General features: G+C 47.6%; 1 protein-coding gene across 1 annotated transcript in view; it reads right to left on the bottom strand.

Moving 5' to 3' along the window:
- The window catches only part of EPHB1 (EPH receptor B1), a 417,402-nt gene that overhangs the window by 251,721 nt on the left and 145,754 nt on the right, over positions 1-19,927 (bottom strand). Inside the window, exon 3 of the mRNA XM_028518706.2 lies at positions 10,418-11,099. Within this exon, the coding sequence (XP_028374507.1) occupies positions 10,418-11,099 (682 nt within the window). The remainder of the gene's footprint in view (positions 1-10,417; positions 11,100-19,927) is intronic.

Genomic DNA, 19,927 nt, shown 5'->3' with positions numbered 1-19,927 from the left:
TGGGCAGCAACCCAGGGCTAAGACAATGCTCACTGGCAGAAGCAGGACCTGGGGCTTCAGCAAGCTGTGGGAAGGATATGCTCTAGTCTGGGGCACAGGCACCTGGTCAAGGATGGGGCTGACAATGATGCAGGCAGGTCTGGTGAGAGTAGGTAGGTGCAAAAGAAATGGAGAGGAGACTGGAGCAGGTGAGGCTTAAGGTCTGGTGTCAGGAAGGGATGGCTGATGGGGAGTCACAGGGTCAGCTGAGGCCCAAGGCCCCAGAGGTGAACTGGGAGAATTAAAGGGATAGATGTGGGGTGGAGAGACCGAGCCAAAGAGTGAGAGCTGAGAGATGCACAGGGCAGAGCAGGGAGCCCTGGACAGGCCCCGGGGCAGAGAAGAAAGGGTGGGTAAGCCCACTGTGTTTCCCACCAAACCAGTCTGGGCCAGCTTGCTTGATGAACCATGAGAATAGCATGGATTTTCAGCACCAGCACCTGCTCTTGTCCTGTCCTACCTGTGGACCTTTTACCTACCACAGTCTGAAAAATGCCAAAATAGGTGCATGGCATATACATACCAAATGCCCTATGACACGATGGGTAAAGAACACGTACATGGTGGGATGCAGGGCAGGAGGGAATGGGAGAGAAGTAAGTGAAGGGTGGACTATGCTATGCTGTGAGCAAACTCCAAACTGTCTGTAGCACGCAAATCACCTAACCTAATGATGCATTATACAGGAAAGCTTGTGTCTCAACTCCTGAGCTGGGCCACTCTGCCATGGAACTCTGCCATGTTTAAATGGTCCTCATAGTAAGACAAAGGCAAATTGAAACCACAGTGGGATGCCGGTTTTCATCTATCCAATTGACAAAGATAAAAATGATCGATATTTTATTATCTTGGCAAAGGTATAGGAAATAAGAACTCTTACATTGTTGGTGGAAGCAAAAATTGGTAGAAAATGCCTCTTTTGGAGGACTGTTTGGGGAATATCTATCTAAATTAAACATTTATATGCTCTGATTCAGCAATTTTACTTCTAAAAATTTATTCATCCTCAGCTGTTAGAAAAGTGCTTGGCACATAGCAAACCTTCAACACATATTCATTGAATAAATTAATAAATTTGTCTCACACATATGCTCACACTTAAGCACAAAGATGAATGCAAAAGGATGTTTGATGAAACATTGTTTAGAAATAAAAAACAGGAAGCAACCTAAATATATATCAATGAAAGACCAATCAAATAAAGGTACATCCATCCAGTGGAATACTACACAATCACTGGGAAGAATGAGGCAGATTTCTGTGTGATAAAACCACACTACTGTAAGCCTTCATTGTTAAGTAAGAAAGGGGCTGGGGGAAGTAGGTGAAGACTCTGTGCATTTTGCCCCTACATGTGTTTATATTCTGGGTGTGCAAATGCATGGACCTTCTCTGCAAGCAACTATCAGAAACTGTAACAGTGAGGGACCCTGGGGAGGACCATAGTGGAAGGAAAACTTACTTTTCATATGTATTACCTGCTCAAAACATTTTTAAAATGATAACAACAAAAGGTAGCTTGGGATAAGGGAGATTTGCATGAAAGTTCCACCTTGGGGACTAAAGCAGTGGGCCCCTGTATTCATTTCAATACTAGGAAGTAGAGCTGCCTCAAGGTCTGAGTGTGCCATCACTGGAGGTGTCTAAAAGCTGTGGGAAAGCAAAGTCAGTGTCATCCAGTGGGCTGGACTCACTGTCCTTGGAGGTCTCATCTAGCTGGGAGAAGCCGTCCTCCTTGGGTTGTCCAGGGCAGCAGAGCCACCCGTGGTCCCCTTGTCCTCTGGACTTTGCAAGCACTTTCTATGAGAAAGTAGTAAATTCTTAGAAGTAGAAATGTTCAATCTGAGCACATAGTATAGAGGGCCTGGCATTAGTAGGTGCCCAGTGAGGACCTGAAGAAAGAATGAGAACAGGGGCTACTTACTGTATGTGAACTGACAAGTGGAGCCCTGGAGAACTGGAGGCCAGAACTGCCCAGGCCTGCCAGGACATGATCGAGCAGGCCCCCAAGGGTCATACCTAGAGACCAGGTAGCTCCAGGTCTTCCCAGAAATGTGTACCCATAGGGTTAGGGGGTCATTCCAGACAAAGGCCAGGAACAAGTCGGCAACCAAAGTGCCTGTGTCCTTGTCCAGCCCTTCCTCTAAACTGGGGCCTATTCTCAATGGAAACCCTTAACAGAGCTGGGCTTGGTCCTCCCTGGCTCTGCATTTCTGTCCTTGATTCCAAGAGGCCTCCTGAGGCTCCCCACAGTGCCTCCTTCCCCTCAACAGCTTCTCCAGGACCTGATATGGCTGAGCTGGTTTCCTCTTGACCTCCCTAACACATGGAGAATGCACAAGCACATGCACACACACATACTCACACTGGAGGGTGAGTCCAGCATACCTGCAATGCACACGCTCACCCTGCAGCAGGTTGGGTAGGCACCCAGGCAGGATGCCCTCTGTCATATGGGTTAGCTCCTACAGCAGACCCAAACATACTCCTCTGTACTAAGCTCCATCTCCTTAGGATTTTCCTGCTCTGCCATAGTGCTTGGCCCTCAAAACAAAAGGGGAGGGCTCAGTTGCCTTCCCAGGTAACTGATACTCAATTAGGCTCTTAGCTCAGCTATCAAGGAGAGTACAGACAGGACATCCACAGGCAAAGACCCCTCCCCAAGGGAAAGGCCAAGACTGCTCCTTTCTCAATGTTCCTGTCCAAGCCCTGTTGGCAAGATAAGGCTTGTTCCTGGCTATCTGCCCAAGTTTGGGAGGCTTCTCTTCTCCATTTGCAAAAGTCCTGGGTGGACTCTTCCAGGTCTTCTTTGCCCAACTGCCTTGAGGGAGAACTGAGGCCCAAGAGCCCTAGGTACAGTCAACACAGCTTGTCAATGGCCACAAGCAGTGGAAACAGCACTCAGACCCTCAGAGCTCCCCAGGCCCAGAACTAAAGGACCCACTCCACACAGGCTCCAGTTCAGTGTAACTTTTCATCTCTGTGCTTCAAACTCCTAAGTGGTGGATCACCCTCCAGGAGAGGAAGTCTGGGCAGATAGATGTTTGTGCTCAAATTCTGCAAACAGAAACTGTCCAGCCCCAGAGAGTGACAGGAACAAGAAAGCAAAGGATAGCATGTGACCACAGCTCTGCCTGAGCTGGGATTCAGCCTTAAGGGCCCACACTGGTCCTCGATGCAGATTAGAGAGCCACAATCAGGCCTCCAGCCTATAGCCTGAACACCTTCCCTCTGTCCTTTTCTGTAAGCATAAAGCCTTACAGAAGGCTCACCTCATTCTTCTCAGGGAGCTTGGGGTCACCCACTGAGACATTGTGCACCCTCTAGGTGGCTCATAGACAGGATAACATGTCAGAGCACCTGGAGAGAGTATTTCTCCTGGAGAGGTTCAAAGGAAGATGGTAACAGTCAATGCGAGTTCTGTGCTGCACAGTGCAGAAACACACAACCACAGAGCATGTCTCCAGGGAGTGCCTGGAACCAAAGAAAAACAAGGGGCTACAGAGATACAACAGAGAGTATTCATAGAGAACAGCTGAGAGAAGTTTGATAGTTCTGAGAATACATGTTGTGCCTCTAAGGACAGTTAATTTCAACAACATCCAGTCTCAGAAGCAGAGCAAGATGGTGGCCTCCCCAGACCTGGATTCTAATCCTGGCTGTGACATCAGCTAGCTGGGGCTCTCTAGATGGCTGCCCAGGAATGCTTGCTGGCATTATCTCTATGGATAATGAAGCAGTCAGAATAGATGGTCTCCCAGCATCCCCCACACTCTCACCCCAGCTTAGTTGCAGACTATAGTCCTTCATTGGCCAATGATCATGCAGTACGTGGTGGTACCAGGGCCCTAACTAGGTGGCTAACCCAGTTTTTGCTACCCACACAACTAATGAAGGCAGCCAGACACTGCCTTCATTGTCATCTTTGATAACACACCTTATTAAGTCATGGACTTCCACCCAGGGCAGCTCTCATGCACAGAACATTGTCAAATCACTCTCAGTAATTCCAGCAATGACCTAGGAGCATCATGATTGTTTGGTCAACACCAGTGGCATTTGAGTGCTTCCACACTATCTTTCAAAGGCAGAAGGGGCAGTGCTGAGATCTGCCTTCCTTCTGCCCCCTTGCCACCCTCTGCCTCCACCAAAGCCTGGGACTGAGTCCCCAGGCCCTGTATGCAGGAGTCAGTGTGGCATAGGGGCATCCCTCCAGCTCTGTTTGCTGTGGCTCCTGCTGCTGTCACAGCCCATTACATACAGCCAATTACATAGGATTCTTCTCTAGAGAGAGCTGGGCAGGGCCACCATGGGGACCAGAGGAGGCTCTAGAGGATTGTAAATGAAGTAGCCCGTTGAGAAATCCTATTATGAAGCTCATCTTACAGGGCTGCAGTGTTAATGACCTTGGCCTCCCTGGGCCCTGAGCAGAGCTGATCCCCTGGGGTTTGAGAGGAGGCTGTCTGGGCTGTGGCCTTCCTCTCACTCACCAGTCAACTTCTGATGGGCCAGAGAGAGCAGGAAGCATTCTCAGTGCCCTTGAATGCAACTGTCAGCACAGGGGCCACCACACACACACACACACACACACACACACACACACACTTCCCACTCCCACAGGGCTCCACCTTCTCTTTCAGCATCCAGGATAAGGAGGCAGGTGGAGACCCAGAGCTGGGACCAGCAACCCTAAGGGGGATGAAAATAGGCTCCAGAAACCTTTTTTTTCCAAGAAGAGCTAAATTAGGCACATTTTTCTCTACCTTCGAATCCTGCAGAGTTTTCGTCTCAACTCCCCCAGGCTTATAAATTGGCTCATCTCAGCTGCTCAAGTTGACGAAGGCACCGAAACTGTTGAAAGGTGCAAAATGTCCCTTGGGTTTCCGGGCATGAAAGAATTTACACGTAGGTGGAAAATTACCAAGGAAAAAAGTCCCCATTTGGAGAGAGGAGAGGAGTGAAGACGAAGCTGCATAAGGAGGAGGAGAGACCTCTGAGGAGAAGACAGGGAGGTGTCTCACCTGAAGAGCACCATTGGAGGGCTGTACAAGGCAGTGACCATGACTGGGACCGAGAAGATTCAGGCCCAGCTCAGGGCTTTGGCAGATACACGGCAGTGAGAGATGCAAAATGAGGAGACAGGTGAACCAGGAGCTGCTCGGTTCTTCAGGAGTTTTCAAGGCCCTGCCAACATCTAGAGTTGGATTGGTCTTAGCTGACCTGAGAGCCCCTGGGAAATCCGTGTGGCTTCCCAGACACAGAACCTCAGTCCTCAGTCCCAACTCTGACTGGCAGGCTGTGAGCAGGGCACAGGAATCCTGCAGGTTTGATGTGCCCTTGAGCACAGAGGTGGCACCCTTGCTGTTCAGAGGACAGTCCTGAGCAAACAGCTGGTGCTGACCAGCTACAGGCAAGGCTGCTCTTTTCTGACAGCCCACTCTCTGCTTTCTGTCCCTGTCTGCTCTGCCCGGAGCCCTTCTCAGGCTTCTCAGAAGCTGAGGTGTCATGATTATCTCATCTGCCCTCAGCAGGGTCCTACACAGCCTTCCCACAGCCCCCAGCCCCTACTCAAGTGTGGTGAGGCACTGAGTATCTCCTCCCTATCATCCTGGTGCTCAGTCCACCCAGTCTCCAGCTTGTGCCTGCATTCTCTGCTCCCAGACTCCTTCTATGTCCCCTCAGGTGCTCAGGTCCTCAGGGGTTTCTACTAATTCCATAAGCCCAAGGATGCCTACAGTGACCTCCCCTGGAATCCCCTTCTTCTCAATTCCAGCTACATAGATGGTCCTGGTCTGGAGCTTACACTCTGCCTGGGCCCCAACCAGACCCACCCATTACAGTCTCAGAAGGAGTACCTGAGATGTCAATTTATAAAACCTGTCTTGTGGTTTCTCATATCCACCCTGGATCAAGAATCACTGCTTCCAGAAGACCATCAGTTCTCTCTTGAGCTTGGGGAGTCTTCTTTCCCCCACTCAGACTTCCAGCGCACAAAGACCACTTGCTTAGACCACCTGCCTTAAAGCAGGACTCATGAGCCATACCTTTCAACTGTGTGTTAAATGACCCACTAACCTGCTGAGAGACAGTAGATCACATCTCTGTGCTGATTCCACTGGCCACTGCTTGGCAGTCAGGCAGCTGGAGCTGCGCAGGTGCAGGTAGGTAATGACTTGGGTTCAGGACTCCTGCTCACCTGTGTCTCTGGGTAGGACTACCACATGCCAAAGTTATTCCAGAATCTTATCCCTCAATAACCAGAGCCAGATGGTGTGCTTTAGGACTTAAGGGCTATGCCACCTGGCAATACATGGCATTGCCTGGCTTACAGAGCATTCTCATATCTATTATCCAACTTGATTTGCACACACCCTGAGAAGTAAGCAGAGAAGACAGGGCTGTCAATAGTAAAGGACTTAACTAAAATCTACCCAGAAGTTCACAGCAGAGCCAGGACTAAAACCAGCTCCTCTCCAGCTCCTCTCTTCTACCTGGACACATTCCCTCCCCCTTTTCATCTACCTGCACCCACCCTGCAAGAGACAGCACCAAGAATGAAGGCCTAGGCACCACGGGTCAGTGGTGAGCCAGGGTTGGCCTGGACACCATCAGGGGCAGGAACAAGGGAGAATGGCACAGTGGGTTATGTAGAACATTGTCATTTTCTGACTCCTGACAGTGGCTAGAGAGGAAGGTTAATGAGGCAGCAACTTCTGGAAGCTCCAGAGACCTCTGTGCCTGGAAGGGAAGGCCATGTTCTCAGGGAGCACCGAGGGGCAGAAGCAGATCCAAGCCCCAATAGATATACTACTCCAGTAGGACCTGGCTGCTAGGGGCTGTCCCAACACCTGGGGCCCCCCTGTGGATACCCTTATGGGACACTGTAGCCCCCAAATTCCTAACAGACAGGTAAGGGGCCTGCTAATGCCAGATTCCCCCTAGCAACTGTCTATCTCAGCCCTTCTGTCCTCCCAGAGACCAACTTCAACTTGCAATAGTTTAGGCTCCACAGCACAGAGAGAGTTTGTAGAGCTCCAAATCTTGGCCTCCCTGGCCCAGAGACATCTAGGGTACAGAGATCTACACAGAGAACTGACTTAGCCATCAGTCTGAGCAGGGAAGGTATGGGGGAGGGTAAAGATGAAGTCATGATTTCTCATTAGTCCACTGCCATGAGTATAAAACTTGAAGTAGGGACAGATGGGCCATTTTCCTAGTAATTAACAATTTCATAGAGACAAATGCCTGATGGGGTCAGAGTCACTGGCAGGGTCAGCTGGCTGCTGTGCTTCTGCCTGATGGGCTCAACCTGTGTGTGCAGAAAGCACAAGTCGGGAACAGGCTTTGGGCCACAGAGCCCTTGAGAAAATGTATGAGCCGCTTGCCGCACATCCTAACATGCAACCTCTCCCCACAGCTTCCCTCTCTTGTCCCCCAATCCTGTTCCCATCCTTCCTCCTCACAGCAGAAACAGCTTTAGGCCAGGACCACTCTTTACTGGCTGGGCTGCCTAATTGGTCTCCAGGTGCTTCTGCACAACAAGTGACTGGTCGCCATGACTTTGACAGGAGAGAGTTTAGCAGATGCAAACTGAAAGTCAGGGGAGGAAGGTTCTTCCCCATCATGAAAGTCTGTTGTGCCAGAAAAATAATATAAAGGATATTCTTTCTACCATTTTGTTGATTCAACCCATGCAAAGGCCCAGATTCAAATATCCAGAAAGGGAAATTTATCAGATCCACATGACTGTGAATCACAGAATCATCCAGGCTTTGTTCGTCTGGCTCAGGGCACCACTTCTCAGGCTGTGTTGGGAGAGAGTAACTTGCCTTCCTTCTTCCTCCTCCAGAACAGCTAATGGAGGTCCATTGTTTCTCACTAACAATTCCCAGGCATTCACTATGTTCTATGCACCTGGCCTCATGAGGATTGGCTGTAACAGCCCAGAACTGCCATGAATGGCCACAGTGCCCAGGTGACAGTTTGAGCACCCCAAATGGGTGGGTACCTTCCCTTGAAGGTGTCCCATGTACCCCATGGCCCCAGGCACAAATCCATCCACACCTACTGGCCATCCCAAATCAAAGGATGCAGAGCTCTCCCAAGATAACCATCTATACCCATTGCCCCCTCATCTCCTGCTCTGAGCCCTGGGAAGCGAGGTCTGGCTCAGTCATCAAGGCTGGGCTACCAGCAAAGCCAAAGGCAAAGAATCTGAAAGATCAGGTTACAGTTCTTGAGACAGGAAAGAAGGGGGTTTCTCTGCTCATCTAGGGCACTGAGCTCAGCCAGGCTGCTGGGCAGCAGGACCCAGAATGCCACCTGATTGCCACTCTCCACTCTCAGAAATGCCACCATAATGTGACTGTGTGTGCCTCTGAAATGACAAAGGGATGGTATCCTGGGATCCCATTTCCTCCACACTCCAATGAGTTTGCTCTGAGAAGCAGTTTGTAAATTCAAGCCAGGTTCACAATAGCTTTAGATTAGAAATGGCCCCTAAAAGTCCAGAGCGGGCTGGGGCTGAAGAGGGAGAATGGAAAGAAACCACTTGGATTTCAGTATCTGTCCCCACAGGCCCTCCCAGGACAATCACAGGAGGTGACTGGCAAGTAGCACAGACAGCAGAACCCCCCAAAAGAGAAAAGTTCCAATTAGCCCAAAGAAATGAGCCTGTTCCCAGAGTCCCAATTAAATCAGAACCAATCAATGCTTGCTCAGGTTCCTGCCGTTCTGCTCAGGAAATAATGAGAATAAACAAGAGGGCCCAGCCAGCAAGTATGGCATGGCTGCCCTCTGAAGCCTGAAGAAATCACCCGTGCTCGTGCAAGCATGCCTGGCAGCTGCTGTTCGTGCCCCTTTAAAAACTCAGCCTGGTGCCTGGGTCGCCACTCAGACCCTGCCAAATGCCAAAGAGGGCGTCTCCCACCCCTCCTCCAACCAATGGGACAAAGAGGAGTACTATGGGACCAGGCCTGGCTGGTTTTAAAACTGTCTGCATTGATTCATTGCCTGATCCAGCACTCTCTCCCCTCTGTTTCCACACCATCCATTATGGGCACCCTAACCAAGAAATCCAATAAAGACACAAAGGCGCAGCTCTCTTGTCTCAGCAGGCCTCAGAAAGGCTGTGTGAGGCCCCAGCCCAGCCAATTAGCTGAGTCCAAAGGATCTCAGAGCTGGTGGGCATTAGCAATCCTTTCTGTGCCCTGAGGTGTTTAGGGAGCAAAATAAGTGAGGAAGGAGACATGCAGGGAACAGTTAGGTGCTCAGAAGGGGTGAGGATGATGACAGGGAGGACAGCTGGCAAGAGGCTCATGTTGAAGAAAAAGGAGCTAATACAACCCCCCGCCTCCACATTGTCCCCAAAGGACGGAGACCACCTGAGTGATGGGTTAGGGTCAAGGTGGTCATTGCTGAGGTCCACATAGGAAGCCTTACTGTTGAAAGAGGCTGACATTTTGAAGGCCACAAATAAAACTTAAAATAGGAAAGCAGTTTTCTTTTCCCCTACCCTGTCCCCCGTGTTCAGCTTCCATGCACTTAGGCAATGGATGAGCTGTGTCCCCTCCAGCCTCTTACATTCACTCCCAAGGAGACTGAGTTAGAGCCATATCAGCACACTGGCTACCACATATTGGACTTGTGCTCCTGTGGGCTGAGCAGAGCCTTAGGTGAGCACACAGTACCCTGACCCCAGCTGCAAAGTCTGCATCACTCTGTATCATTCAGAAGCAAAGGTATTACAGCTCATGATAGCATCTCACCCCCATTCCAATAGCTTCAACTCCTTTCAGGACACACCAAAGCTAGGCCCCATCCCAGCCACAGAGCCTGGCATTGAGCCCCTGGAGGAAGGCAGCCAAGCCAAATGGCTTTGAGTTAATGAGCTACATGGGTTCAGTACCAAGTTGAGTGCTGTGGGAGCTGGACTGAAATGAACTAAAATATTTTCCAAATTCAGTCACATCACAAGCAGCCTTGAGTGAACTGTCCGTGACAACCCAAATCCCAAATTCTATGCCTCAGAGCATGGAGCTGAACAGGATGCAGGGGTGGGGATGTGTGCAAAAAGACAGAGAAAGAGAATATGTCAATGTCCCAAAACTAGATATAACTAAGTGGTTAAGTTATTATCCATCATTTAGAATTCTTCCCATCTCTTCCCCCACCATGAATATGGACATTCTGCTTGGGCACAGCTGAAAAATCATCAGGCCTAGCATGGAGAATAAAGGTTCCCCAGAGCTATAAAATATAAGAGCCACTAGGCTCTTCTGTTCCTGTATGATCCAGAGCTGGAGGTGGGAAACATTGCAGACTTGACCCTGCCCCAGGTGGGCAGGAAGCAGAGGTTTCATGGGGTCCCAGAGCTTACCCTTGCAGGCCACGCTGTTCTCAGCCTCATAGCCAGGCTTGCAGGTGCAGCGTCCAATGGGCACCATCCACTCACCATCCCCATTGCAGTAGAGTTTGATAGGTACATCCACTTCCTCTGCGTTGGGGATGCATGTGCCCCGAGCAATCACCAAAGACGTGCTCTCTGCCCCTGTCATGGTCTCTGGGAACACTGCAAAATTTTGCACAATGCTGGGACACTTTTTGAAGAAGACACGGACAGAAAGGAGAGACATACAGGCTCCATAATCCTGAAAAGCGAGGTAAAAACCATTCCGAGTAAGAGGCCCAAAGCTCCTGACTTCTGTGTTGACCTTCATCAACCTTCCCCCGAAGTCCACCTGGGAGAAGCTCTCATCTGCAGCAATGGTGTCTACTTTGAGGTAGGGGGCCTCAGACCAGAAGGCTGACTTCTTGGTGGCAATGACGGAGTCAGTCTCATAGTAATACAAGTTGAAGGTCTCTTTGCAGGAGCCTGGGACGTTGGGGAGGCTGCTGCAGTCTCTCACAGTGAAACGCATTTCTGTGTAGATGCGATGGGCCCCCCGCCGGTTGATGAAGGTGGTGAGCAGCCAGTTGTTCTGGTTGGGCTCAAAGACGTTGCACACCTGGTAGGTACGGATGGTGTTCAGGTTTTCATCATAGCCACTGACTTCTTCCCACTGTACCAAGCAGTCCACAGGCACATGCATGTAAAAACAGAAAATAGAGAGTGAGAAGATAAAGAGAGGCAGAGCAGCGGAGAAGCCTGGCACTGGAGGCGGGACTTAGGAGCTAACCAGTCTACCTGTTTGACTAGAGAAATGAATACATCTAATCCTAACCTGCTTTTAAAAATTTCCTATGAGTGGACTTCAGAATACTTCCCTGCAGCCTGTCCCCAAATATAACAAACTTTCCTCTAGAAAGCCTCTCTTCATCTAACACATAACTCTCATGCTATGACTATGGCTTGTCACACCCATGGGGACAACCTGAAGCTCTAACCTCATGTGAAGTCAAGAACATTCTTCTGAGCCACAGTCTCCACTCTAAGCAGCCATTCGGTGTACTGGGGGTACAATAGCAGGACAGCCCCACTTTGAAAATCCTAATTTCCCAACCTAGTTAATTTATTGTGGTAAAGCTCCTTTATTATCTCTGGAAGGGATATGAATATAAAGCTTTTCAGAATTTCTCAACGAACTTAGGTTCTTATAAACTTTTGTTTTATAACATCAACTCTTTGAAAGAACTAGATAGACTATAAAACTGGTAAGAGGAAGGGCCGCTAAGAGAGATCCTTAATGGAGGAAATTAAGCTTCATTTTGTGCAAATTTCAAGCAAAGATGTGATGGAAGAGAATGTGTTACTTAGGGATTAAGGAAAGCTTCTTTCAAGGGGGGAGATGATCAGGCTTTGTGTTGGAAAAGAGAGCTCTCATTTTTAGCAGCCCAGGAGATTAGAAGAAGAGGAGAAACAATGCATTTGTTAAGTGATATCTCTCAATCTTCCCAATAGTTCTCAATAGAACTAGATACTATTATCCTCAGTTTACAGACAAAAAGACATCATGCAATTCATCCATGGTCTCGTGGCCCTAAGAGGAGATGGGGAAGAGAAGAGATAGAAAGAAATGCTTTGAATGGCCAAAGAAATTCTCCAAAACACTTATTTCAGTAACAGGCAATATGGACAGGGAGGGGTCCAGGAGGGCCTGGCTTCTTTAACTGAGGCTCTCTGGGCCGGGGGCCAAAGAAGAGTTGCTGGGTCATTCTTTCTTCCTGTGCAGGGAAAGGAAGCAGCTGGGGGCTCTCAGGACCCTAATCTCAAGAATTGGAGGTATTCCCAGGAAATTTCAATGTGTTTGCTAAACAAGAAAATAAGGGACAGAAGAAACTCAACTTCCTAAAATGAAAAGAGAAAATAGGTTAAGATCCTTGGCTATTCAGCAGTGGTGATAAAAGAAACCAAATAGTACCTATTTCTTTAAATATTGGGCTAATTGCTTATTATATTATTGAAATACAGAATCTGGCAGAAGTAAGGCTTGCTTGAGTGTGGTTGGTAGGGTACGTGAATGTCTTGCATGAGATGGACAGCAATTTGAACTTCACCCAAAATGTCATATGGTATGCTTGAGTGTGATACTGTTATGTTACAGCATTAAATGCTTATGATTTTGTAATAAAGGATTTTGTGATAAAAAGGGGTGTTATTTGTGCCAGACCCTATATACAAACTAGTAGTCTTCATTAAAAGATCTAAAAGCCAATTATGTGTGCATGGGAAATATACTACAGTAGCTTCTTGCACAGAATTAACCCCCTGTAGGAGGAAGAAGACAGAAGCAAGGCTGTCTTCAAACATGCACTAGTTATCCTAAGACCAGGCATGGTGCAGAGGCACATGGGGAGCTGGCCCTGAACACCCAGACCCATAAAGTGTCCTTGCAGCCACTCCTGCCACAGAGGCAGCTGAGCTGCACTCTATCCAGGGCTCTTCTTCCCTGGCCCCTCCCCACACTTTCAGGTGGCCAATTCGCTCCCCAGCCTGGATGGAGTCCTTGGTGAGCTCCATCTGGGATCTTTGCACACTGCCAAACCTCACCTGGTCTTTGCTTAATTTCTCACTGACTCTCTAGATGTCAAGGAACCACTTTTTATTCCTTAAGACTGTGTGTTGTTCTATTTCAATGTGTTTGTTAAACTTGCACTCTGCTTGCCTGTTTTTTTTGCAACCAGAAAACAATACATTAAGGAGAAGAAATAGCTACCAGTTGCTTTTTTTTTTTTCAAATTTTTAGACCTCTCTCCCTTTCCATGGCAGCTTTGCAATCATTTTCTCCCAGTTGACCCTGCATGACTTTTGAGGAAAGGACGGGTTTATTTTGCTGTTCTGTAATTGTTAAAACACAGCAGGTCTCATGGACCATATTTCAGTCATGCTATACAAGGTCTCAGCAGGAACGTGGGGCTGCACTCTCAATGCGCAGATGAAGCCTGTGGCCCCCCGTTTAGGCTGGGGCCCTAATCCCAGCCAGAGTGCTTGACCCACAGAAGACTAATGCAGTGCTGCTGTGTGGGAGCGAGAACCAGAAGCTCACCTTTCGGGGCTCACCTTGGCACTGAGACGGTCACCACCAGTAGGGCTTTAAACAGACAGAATGAGGATTTATACTCCTATGGAGCTGGGATATTAAGAACATTTATCTTAGGAAATGACACTGATTGCTATTATAAGACCCAATAGAGGTAATTGTTTCAACCATTAACCTCTCTGGGCCTCAGTTTTCTCATCTGTAAAATGAGGAATCATACTGGGTGACCTCGAGTCATAAAATTCTACTGATCTAATTGATCCATGACAGCTCCTAAGGGAGTGATCAAAGCAAATTAGAGGGAATACTGCTGTATATTCACAGAGAAAGAGCAGAGAGAAATTGAGAGAAAGGAAATAACTCCCTGTTGTTTGGGAAAAGGCCATCACAGAGTCTTATATTCATTTCCTTCCCTATTTCATTCTTCTTCTGCCAGCGGGTGCTAGAAAGGGTTGAAAAGATAAGCGATCAGAGCAGGTTAGAGGCAGCATAAATGCTTTCCAAGCAAGTGGCAATTAGGATGGGGCACACTGAAGAAAAAGAAGATTTGGTAAATCAAGATGAGGGTGGAATGGCACTCCCAGCCGGGAGGGACAAACACTGTTATTTGTTTACAACACTTGGCATCAGTCTCATTGCTTTGTAGTTACACCTTGTTCATTCATCAACAAAAACATATTTACTGAACACCAACTTTATGCCAGGCATTCCATTAGCCACCGGGAACACAGCAACATGAAGCTTATAATCTAGTGAGAGAAACAGAAATTAAACAAATGGTTATTAAAATAACTAAATAATTACAATTGTGCTAACTGCTGTGAGCGAAAATTACAGGGTGCCAAGAGAGGAAATGTACCTGATATAGAGAGGAATGTCAGGGAAGACCCTCTAAGCTGAGAGGGAATGGATGGATAAAAGAAGGTAGCCAGAAGTGTGTGTCTGCTGGGCACAGGGAGGGGCAGTGCAGCCAGGCCTGGGAACAGCAAGTGCAAAGCCTCTGTCATGGGGAAGAGTGGCCTGGTGCCAGTGAGGCACGAAGCCTGTGTGACAGAAGAGTCATAAAGAGCTTCAGGTGGCATGAATGAGACTAAGGGGAGGGAAGGTCTGGTGGAGAACTTGGAATTTCATTATTATTATCATCATTGATTAATTTAAGAGAGAGAGAGAAATATCCATTTGTTGTTCCACTTATTTATGCATTCATCGGTTGATTCTTCTATGTGCCCTGACCAGATATCAAATCTGCAACCTTGGTGTATAGGGACAATGCTCCAACCAACCAAGCTACATGGGAGGCTTAAGGTGGAGGGTGAGGAACAGAGCAAGACTGGGGTAACCAAACCCAAGGGTCTACGTGTCCCCTTCACATTCTTTCTTGTATCCTGCTTCCCCCACCAGGCTTTGAGTTATGCTGTGTCCCCAGGCACACCACTTCCAAGATTCTTTTAGAAAGAGAAGTTATAGCACTCTTGGTCTACTACCCCACAGATGCCCAATACCCTATTCAGGACCCAGTTTCTTTTACACAAGGTCTATACTAGCTCAGGCCCTTTGATGTACTCCTGCCCGTCTGAAAGCCAATGTCCTACAGGTCTCCATTCATGAGCAGTTTCTGCCTCCACTTCTGGGCATTTGACATATTGTCTCCTGTATTCTCTTCAGTAATTATCTCCTCCTATTAAAACAACAACAGAACACCACAATTTGCTTATCAGATTGGCAAAAACTTAAAAAGATAAAATATCAAGTCCCAATAAGAATGTGGGATACAATGTTACTACCCAAAGCCGCCACCACCTCCAGAACTTTACGCACACCCAGGGCACCTGGAGGCAGCCAGCCTCAGAGGGTCAGGGGCTACGGACAATATAGTAGCTCTGCTCTGAGTGGGGCCTCCAGGAGCTTTGCACACTAAGGGTGGAAAGAACTACTCACTGAGAATGAAACCCTCACCTACCAGTGGGGTGGGAAGCTCAGAATCTGAGATAATTTGACTAAAAGAAAATAAAGTGGAAGACATTTCTTGATCATCTGTATTTGTGGAGTAAGATTGATAATGCTGCATGCCAATCTCACTGTCGTCCTACACTATTGGAGCTTTCAGCTAGACTCTGATATGGCACCTAAGGCCCTCTGTTAATGTCCATCAACTACTGAATTTGTGAGCAAAATATAATGTAGCCATACGATTTTATTTCTATTCAGAAATTTAAAAAATGAACTATTGGCATATGTAACAACATGGATAAACCTCTAAAACATGCTAAATGAAAGGATCTAGGCTCAAGGGACCACATATTGTATAAGCCCATGCATGTCAAATATATAGAAAAGGCAAATCCATGACAGGAAAGTATGGGTGTTTCCCTAGCACTGGAGGTGGGACTGGGGAGTGACTGCAATTGGGTATGAAGAATCTTCAGGAGGGGAGTGATAGGATTATGGTAATAATCACACAACTCTGTGAACTTACTGCAAATCATTGACTTGGACACTTAAAATAAGTAAATATTATAGTCTGTAACTATTATCTCAATATATCTGCTATCTGAGTTTCTTCCAGCATATACCTTGATACCCCAAAATGCTGGTGTGGCCTCCATCATCCACAGAAAACCTGCCCACAGCAACTTCATGCCCCTGCTCATCCTATCTACTGAGCCAGGGATGCCCTTCTCACCCCTTTTTTCCTGTATCCCAAGTGACAAGTATTGGCTCAGTCAAGTTTGCTTGTGGATGAACAACTGATACCTAAGTTGGGGCAAGGGTGGCCTCTAGAGCAAGCATGGGTAGCCAAGGAACATCCCTGTCTCTGATACTGTGGGTCTAGGTAGAATCCGGAGGGCGGTTCACAAAAACGATGAGAATCTTGGGCCCAGAACCCAACTCAAAAACCACTTGATTAAACAACCTGGAGTCAGGCAGATATCAGGCCAAAGGTGCCTTCCATATGCAACACAGCCAATTTGTCACCACAATTTGCCATTTCTTCCAGAGCAATATTCCTCCTATCTGGCCTTTCTCTTGCATTTCCATGGCCATGTGCTGGGGCCTGCATTACTTCCTGCCTGGACTCATGCCCTGGCTCACTGTTTGGCAGGAGATGACAGGGGCTCAAACAGGGGCCCAAACAGGGACCATATCCTCTTACATCTGGACGCGGTGCCCATTTGTGCCGCTTGATGTTGTCACTGGTGATCTAACTGGCCCTAACACTTTTCTCCTATCCCGCCCTCATTCAAACTCAACTCTTTCAAGACACAGAACCAGAGAATAACAGATCGGCTAGGAGCCACCATAGATCATGTTGACCAGGGCCTTCTTTTGGCAAATGGGCACACTGAGGCCCAGAGACATTCAATATCTGGCCTGAAGTCATGCAGCTGATGGGGGCAGAGCCAGGCTCTCTTTGCAGCTTCCTCCTTCGAGGGGGCTCCAGCCTCATTTCCTCCCTGATGCCTTCCCAGCTTATATTCAGCAACCATTTTTTCAAATGTTTAAAGCATGAGTGAACATATTCCATGCAATTTAGCATTTGATAATAACACTGTTTTGAACTATTTGTTAATTGCTTCATGTGTGTGACTTTGGATTGTGATACCTGGCTGTGAGCTCCTCGAAGACAGGGAATTGTGTTTTGACTAATTTATTCATTTCAACAAGTGAAACAATTCCATGCATTTAGCTTTGCAACACTGATATTACACAATGGCATTTTTACTCGGTAATGTCTGGGACCAGTGCAATTCGAAGGTTTCTCAGGGTACCACCCTCACTCCCTTTTTCTCTCACTTTTTATCCTTTGTGATCTCATCCAAACACAAGGCTACAGCCACCAGGGGTACATCACTGATCTCTCCCCAAAGTCCAGACTTGTTTATCCAGCTGCCTGCTGGACACCTCCTGATGAGGCAGGTTAGTGTGCCAGGACAAATGGAATAGGGAAACTGAGACAGATAGTTAAACTGCCAAGCAGTTTATAGCCACCTAGTACATTGCAAAATCCTGTCTTCTATAACCTAGGACACTTAAGAGTAAATAATTTGCACTTCTCCTCCCCCACCAGAGGGGGTAAATAGCTTAAATCAACCCACTCAAAGAGATAGCAGAAATCCAATTAATGCCATTTGTCAACCACACCCAAGGACATATGAAGTTAGGGAAATAAATCTCATTTTTGAGCATCAGCCTAAAACTGATGACTATTTTACTGAGATCCTCCCCTAAGACCTCCCCTAAACTCCCAGCCTTTAAAGTCCCTCAAAAATGAAGGTCTCGGCTGGTGCTCTCCCTCCTATGAGCACACACGCCTGCACCTTTCCCTTCCTTCTCCTCCCGCAGGCTCGCATCTCCTAAACTCTAAGGGGCCCCCACAAGGCTCGCAAACAGGGAGCAACGGGCAGCAGCACCTCATCCTGGGCTAGGTGACAGGCTCCCTGAACCTGTTTCCTAGGGTCCCTTTTCTCTGACCTCTTAGTGAGTCAAAGCAGACCAGCCTAGGCTCATTTACCCACCTAGTCCCTCTCCTGTTGCTTCTTCTGTCCTAGGCCCTTCCTTGTTCCACTGTCCCCAGCTTTCATGAATGTCCTCTAAAAATCACCTGGACTCAAGTTGTAAAATCTTTCCTGCATGAAGTCAAGAACCCACACACTACTGACCAGCCCTAGGCAGATCTGCTCAGGGCCAGGTCCCCTTTCCAGTTGCACTGACAAACACCTGACACTCACCACCTTGCCCTCTGACTACTGCTGCCATCTCACAAATCCATCCCCCACGTGGACTTGCCCCTGGAGGGCAAAACTGTGTTGGGGACCTCTCCATATTCCCAGCCTTAGCCTTCCATAAATAGTGGCAGATTGAGGGGATGAGCAAGGCCCTGGTCAGTTCCTCAACTTCTCAGCTTCCCCAGCCCCTGGTCCTTTTCTGGGGACTTACTGCCTGTCCTACCAGTTTCCTACTTGTCCCTGAAACAAAGAAAAAGAAACAAAGCAGCCTTGAACAACCAGCAGAATATTAACAGCCTTTGAGAGGGCACTGTTATTGATACAAATGGACCACCTGTCCTTGAGATAAGCATAATAAAGAAAACAATGACACCCATTAGAAAGTACTTGTTCAGGCTTTCAGACCAGGACTTTGATGTATGAGAAAGACACCTTCCTGTTCCTCTAGATCTGGGTTTGTTTGACTTGCTTGTTGGAAGTCAGAGCTTGCAGGGCTGTTGCTCAGGAGTGGCCCAGATTGCCTGCTGACATTTGGACAGTGCTATTGATTATCTGCAGCCTGACTGATTGCATATGTTTGTGTGTGTCTGTGTGCACATGAATAAAGCATGCAGTTCCCTTCAAAATCACTGCCATAAACTCCATCTACATTGTCTTCTAGAACAACCTTCAGAGACTTCACACTTTTTCTGTCCTCCAAAAGTGGATATGGATTTTGAAAACAGGTAAAGGTCATTTGGAGCCAAATCTGATGAGTCAGGTGAATAAGGAAGCTCATAAATAATATCTCTTGGTCAAAAATGAAAAGTCACAATAAAATGAAGCTAAGCAAAGTGGGCTGATTTCACTCTATGCCTCTGAAGACAGGACCAAGCATGGGTTCTGAAAAGATCTGTAATAGTGGGCCCCTCCCTGCAGGGCTGCAACCTCCCGGGGACCCTGCCTCCCAGAATGCCCAGCAGCTACCATGATGCTGCATCAGAATGACCACCAGAATAAGCCTTTTCTATAAGGCCTGGCCAGGGAAGGGCTTTTTGGCCTCTATTATCCTAATGACATTACACTATTCTGTTTTATTTCAAACTCAGCTCATTTAATTCACTTTTAAATCAAGAATTAAGCATTTACTTACATCCCTAAACAGTGTTCTAGGTGTTGATGATATAGCTACAACTAAAAGACAATGTTCCTGCCCTGCACCCCGAAACCTCCGTAGGTCTTCTGTTCTAATTGAGTGAACCAGAGGATGAACACAGAAACAGATGAATAATATAGAGTTAGATAGTGTTTAATACTATGAGGAGCAGGTAAGGAGATAGAGTGAGTGACAGCCAGCAGTGGGGTCATGGGGAAGGTCTCTTTTTAAACAGAGATCTGAATGACTTGTAGGAGCCACCCAGCTTGGTGAGTACAAGAGAGAAGAACATTCCAGGCTCAGGGAACAAGAAAAACAAACTCTCTTGAGCAGGAATATGCCTGACACCTTACCAAGAAAGCCAGGAGGCCAGCACGACTGCCAAATTGCACAGGGCAAGGGAAATATGGAAGAAGATGAGGTAAGAGAGTTGCCTGAGCAGGCGGACTCCTACCTCTGCCGGTTACAGTTCTGTGACCAGGACAACTCTCTGAGCTTCATTTTCCTCAACTGCAAAATACTATTTACCTTGCAGGGTGTCAGGAGGA

This window comes from Phyllostomus discolor, chromosome 7 (genome assembly GCF_004126475.2).
Source record: "Phyllostomus discolor isolate MPI-MPIP mPhyDis1 chromosome 7, mPhyDis1.pri.v3, whole genome shotgun sequence".
Taxonomy (NCBI): domain Eukaryota; kingdom Metazoa; phylum Chordata; class Mammalia; order Chiroptera; family Phyllostomidae; genus Phyllostomus; species Phyllostomus discolor.
The sequence above is the reverse complement of the archived record's forward strand: the minus strand, read 5'-3'. Positions and strand labels throughout refer to the sequence as shown.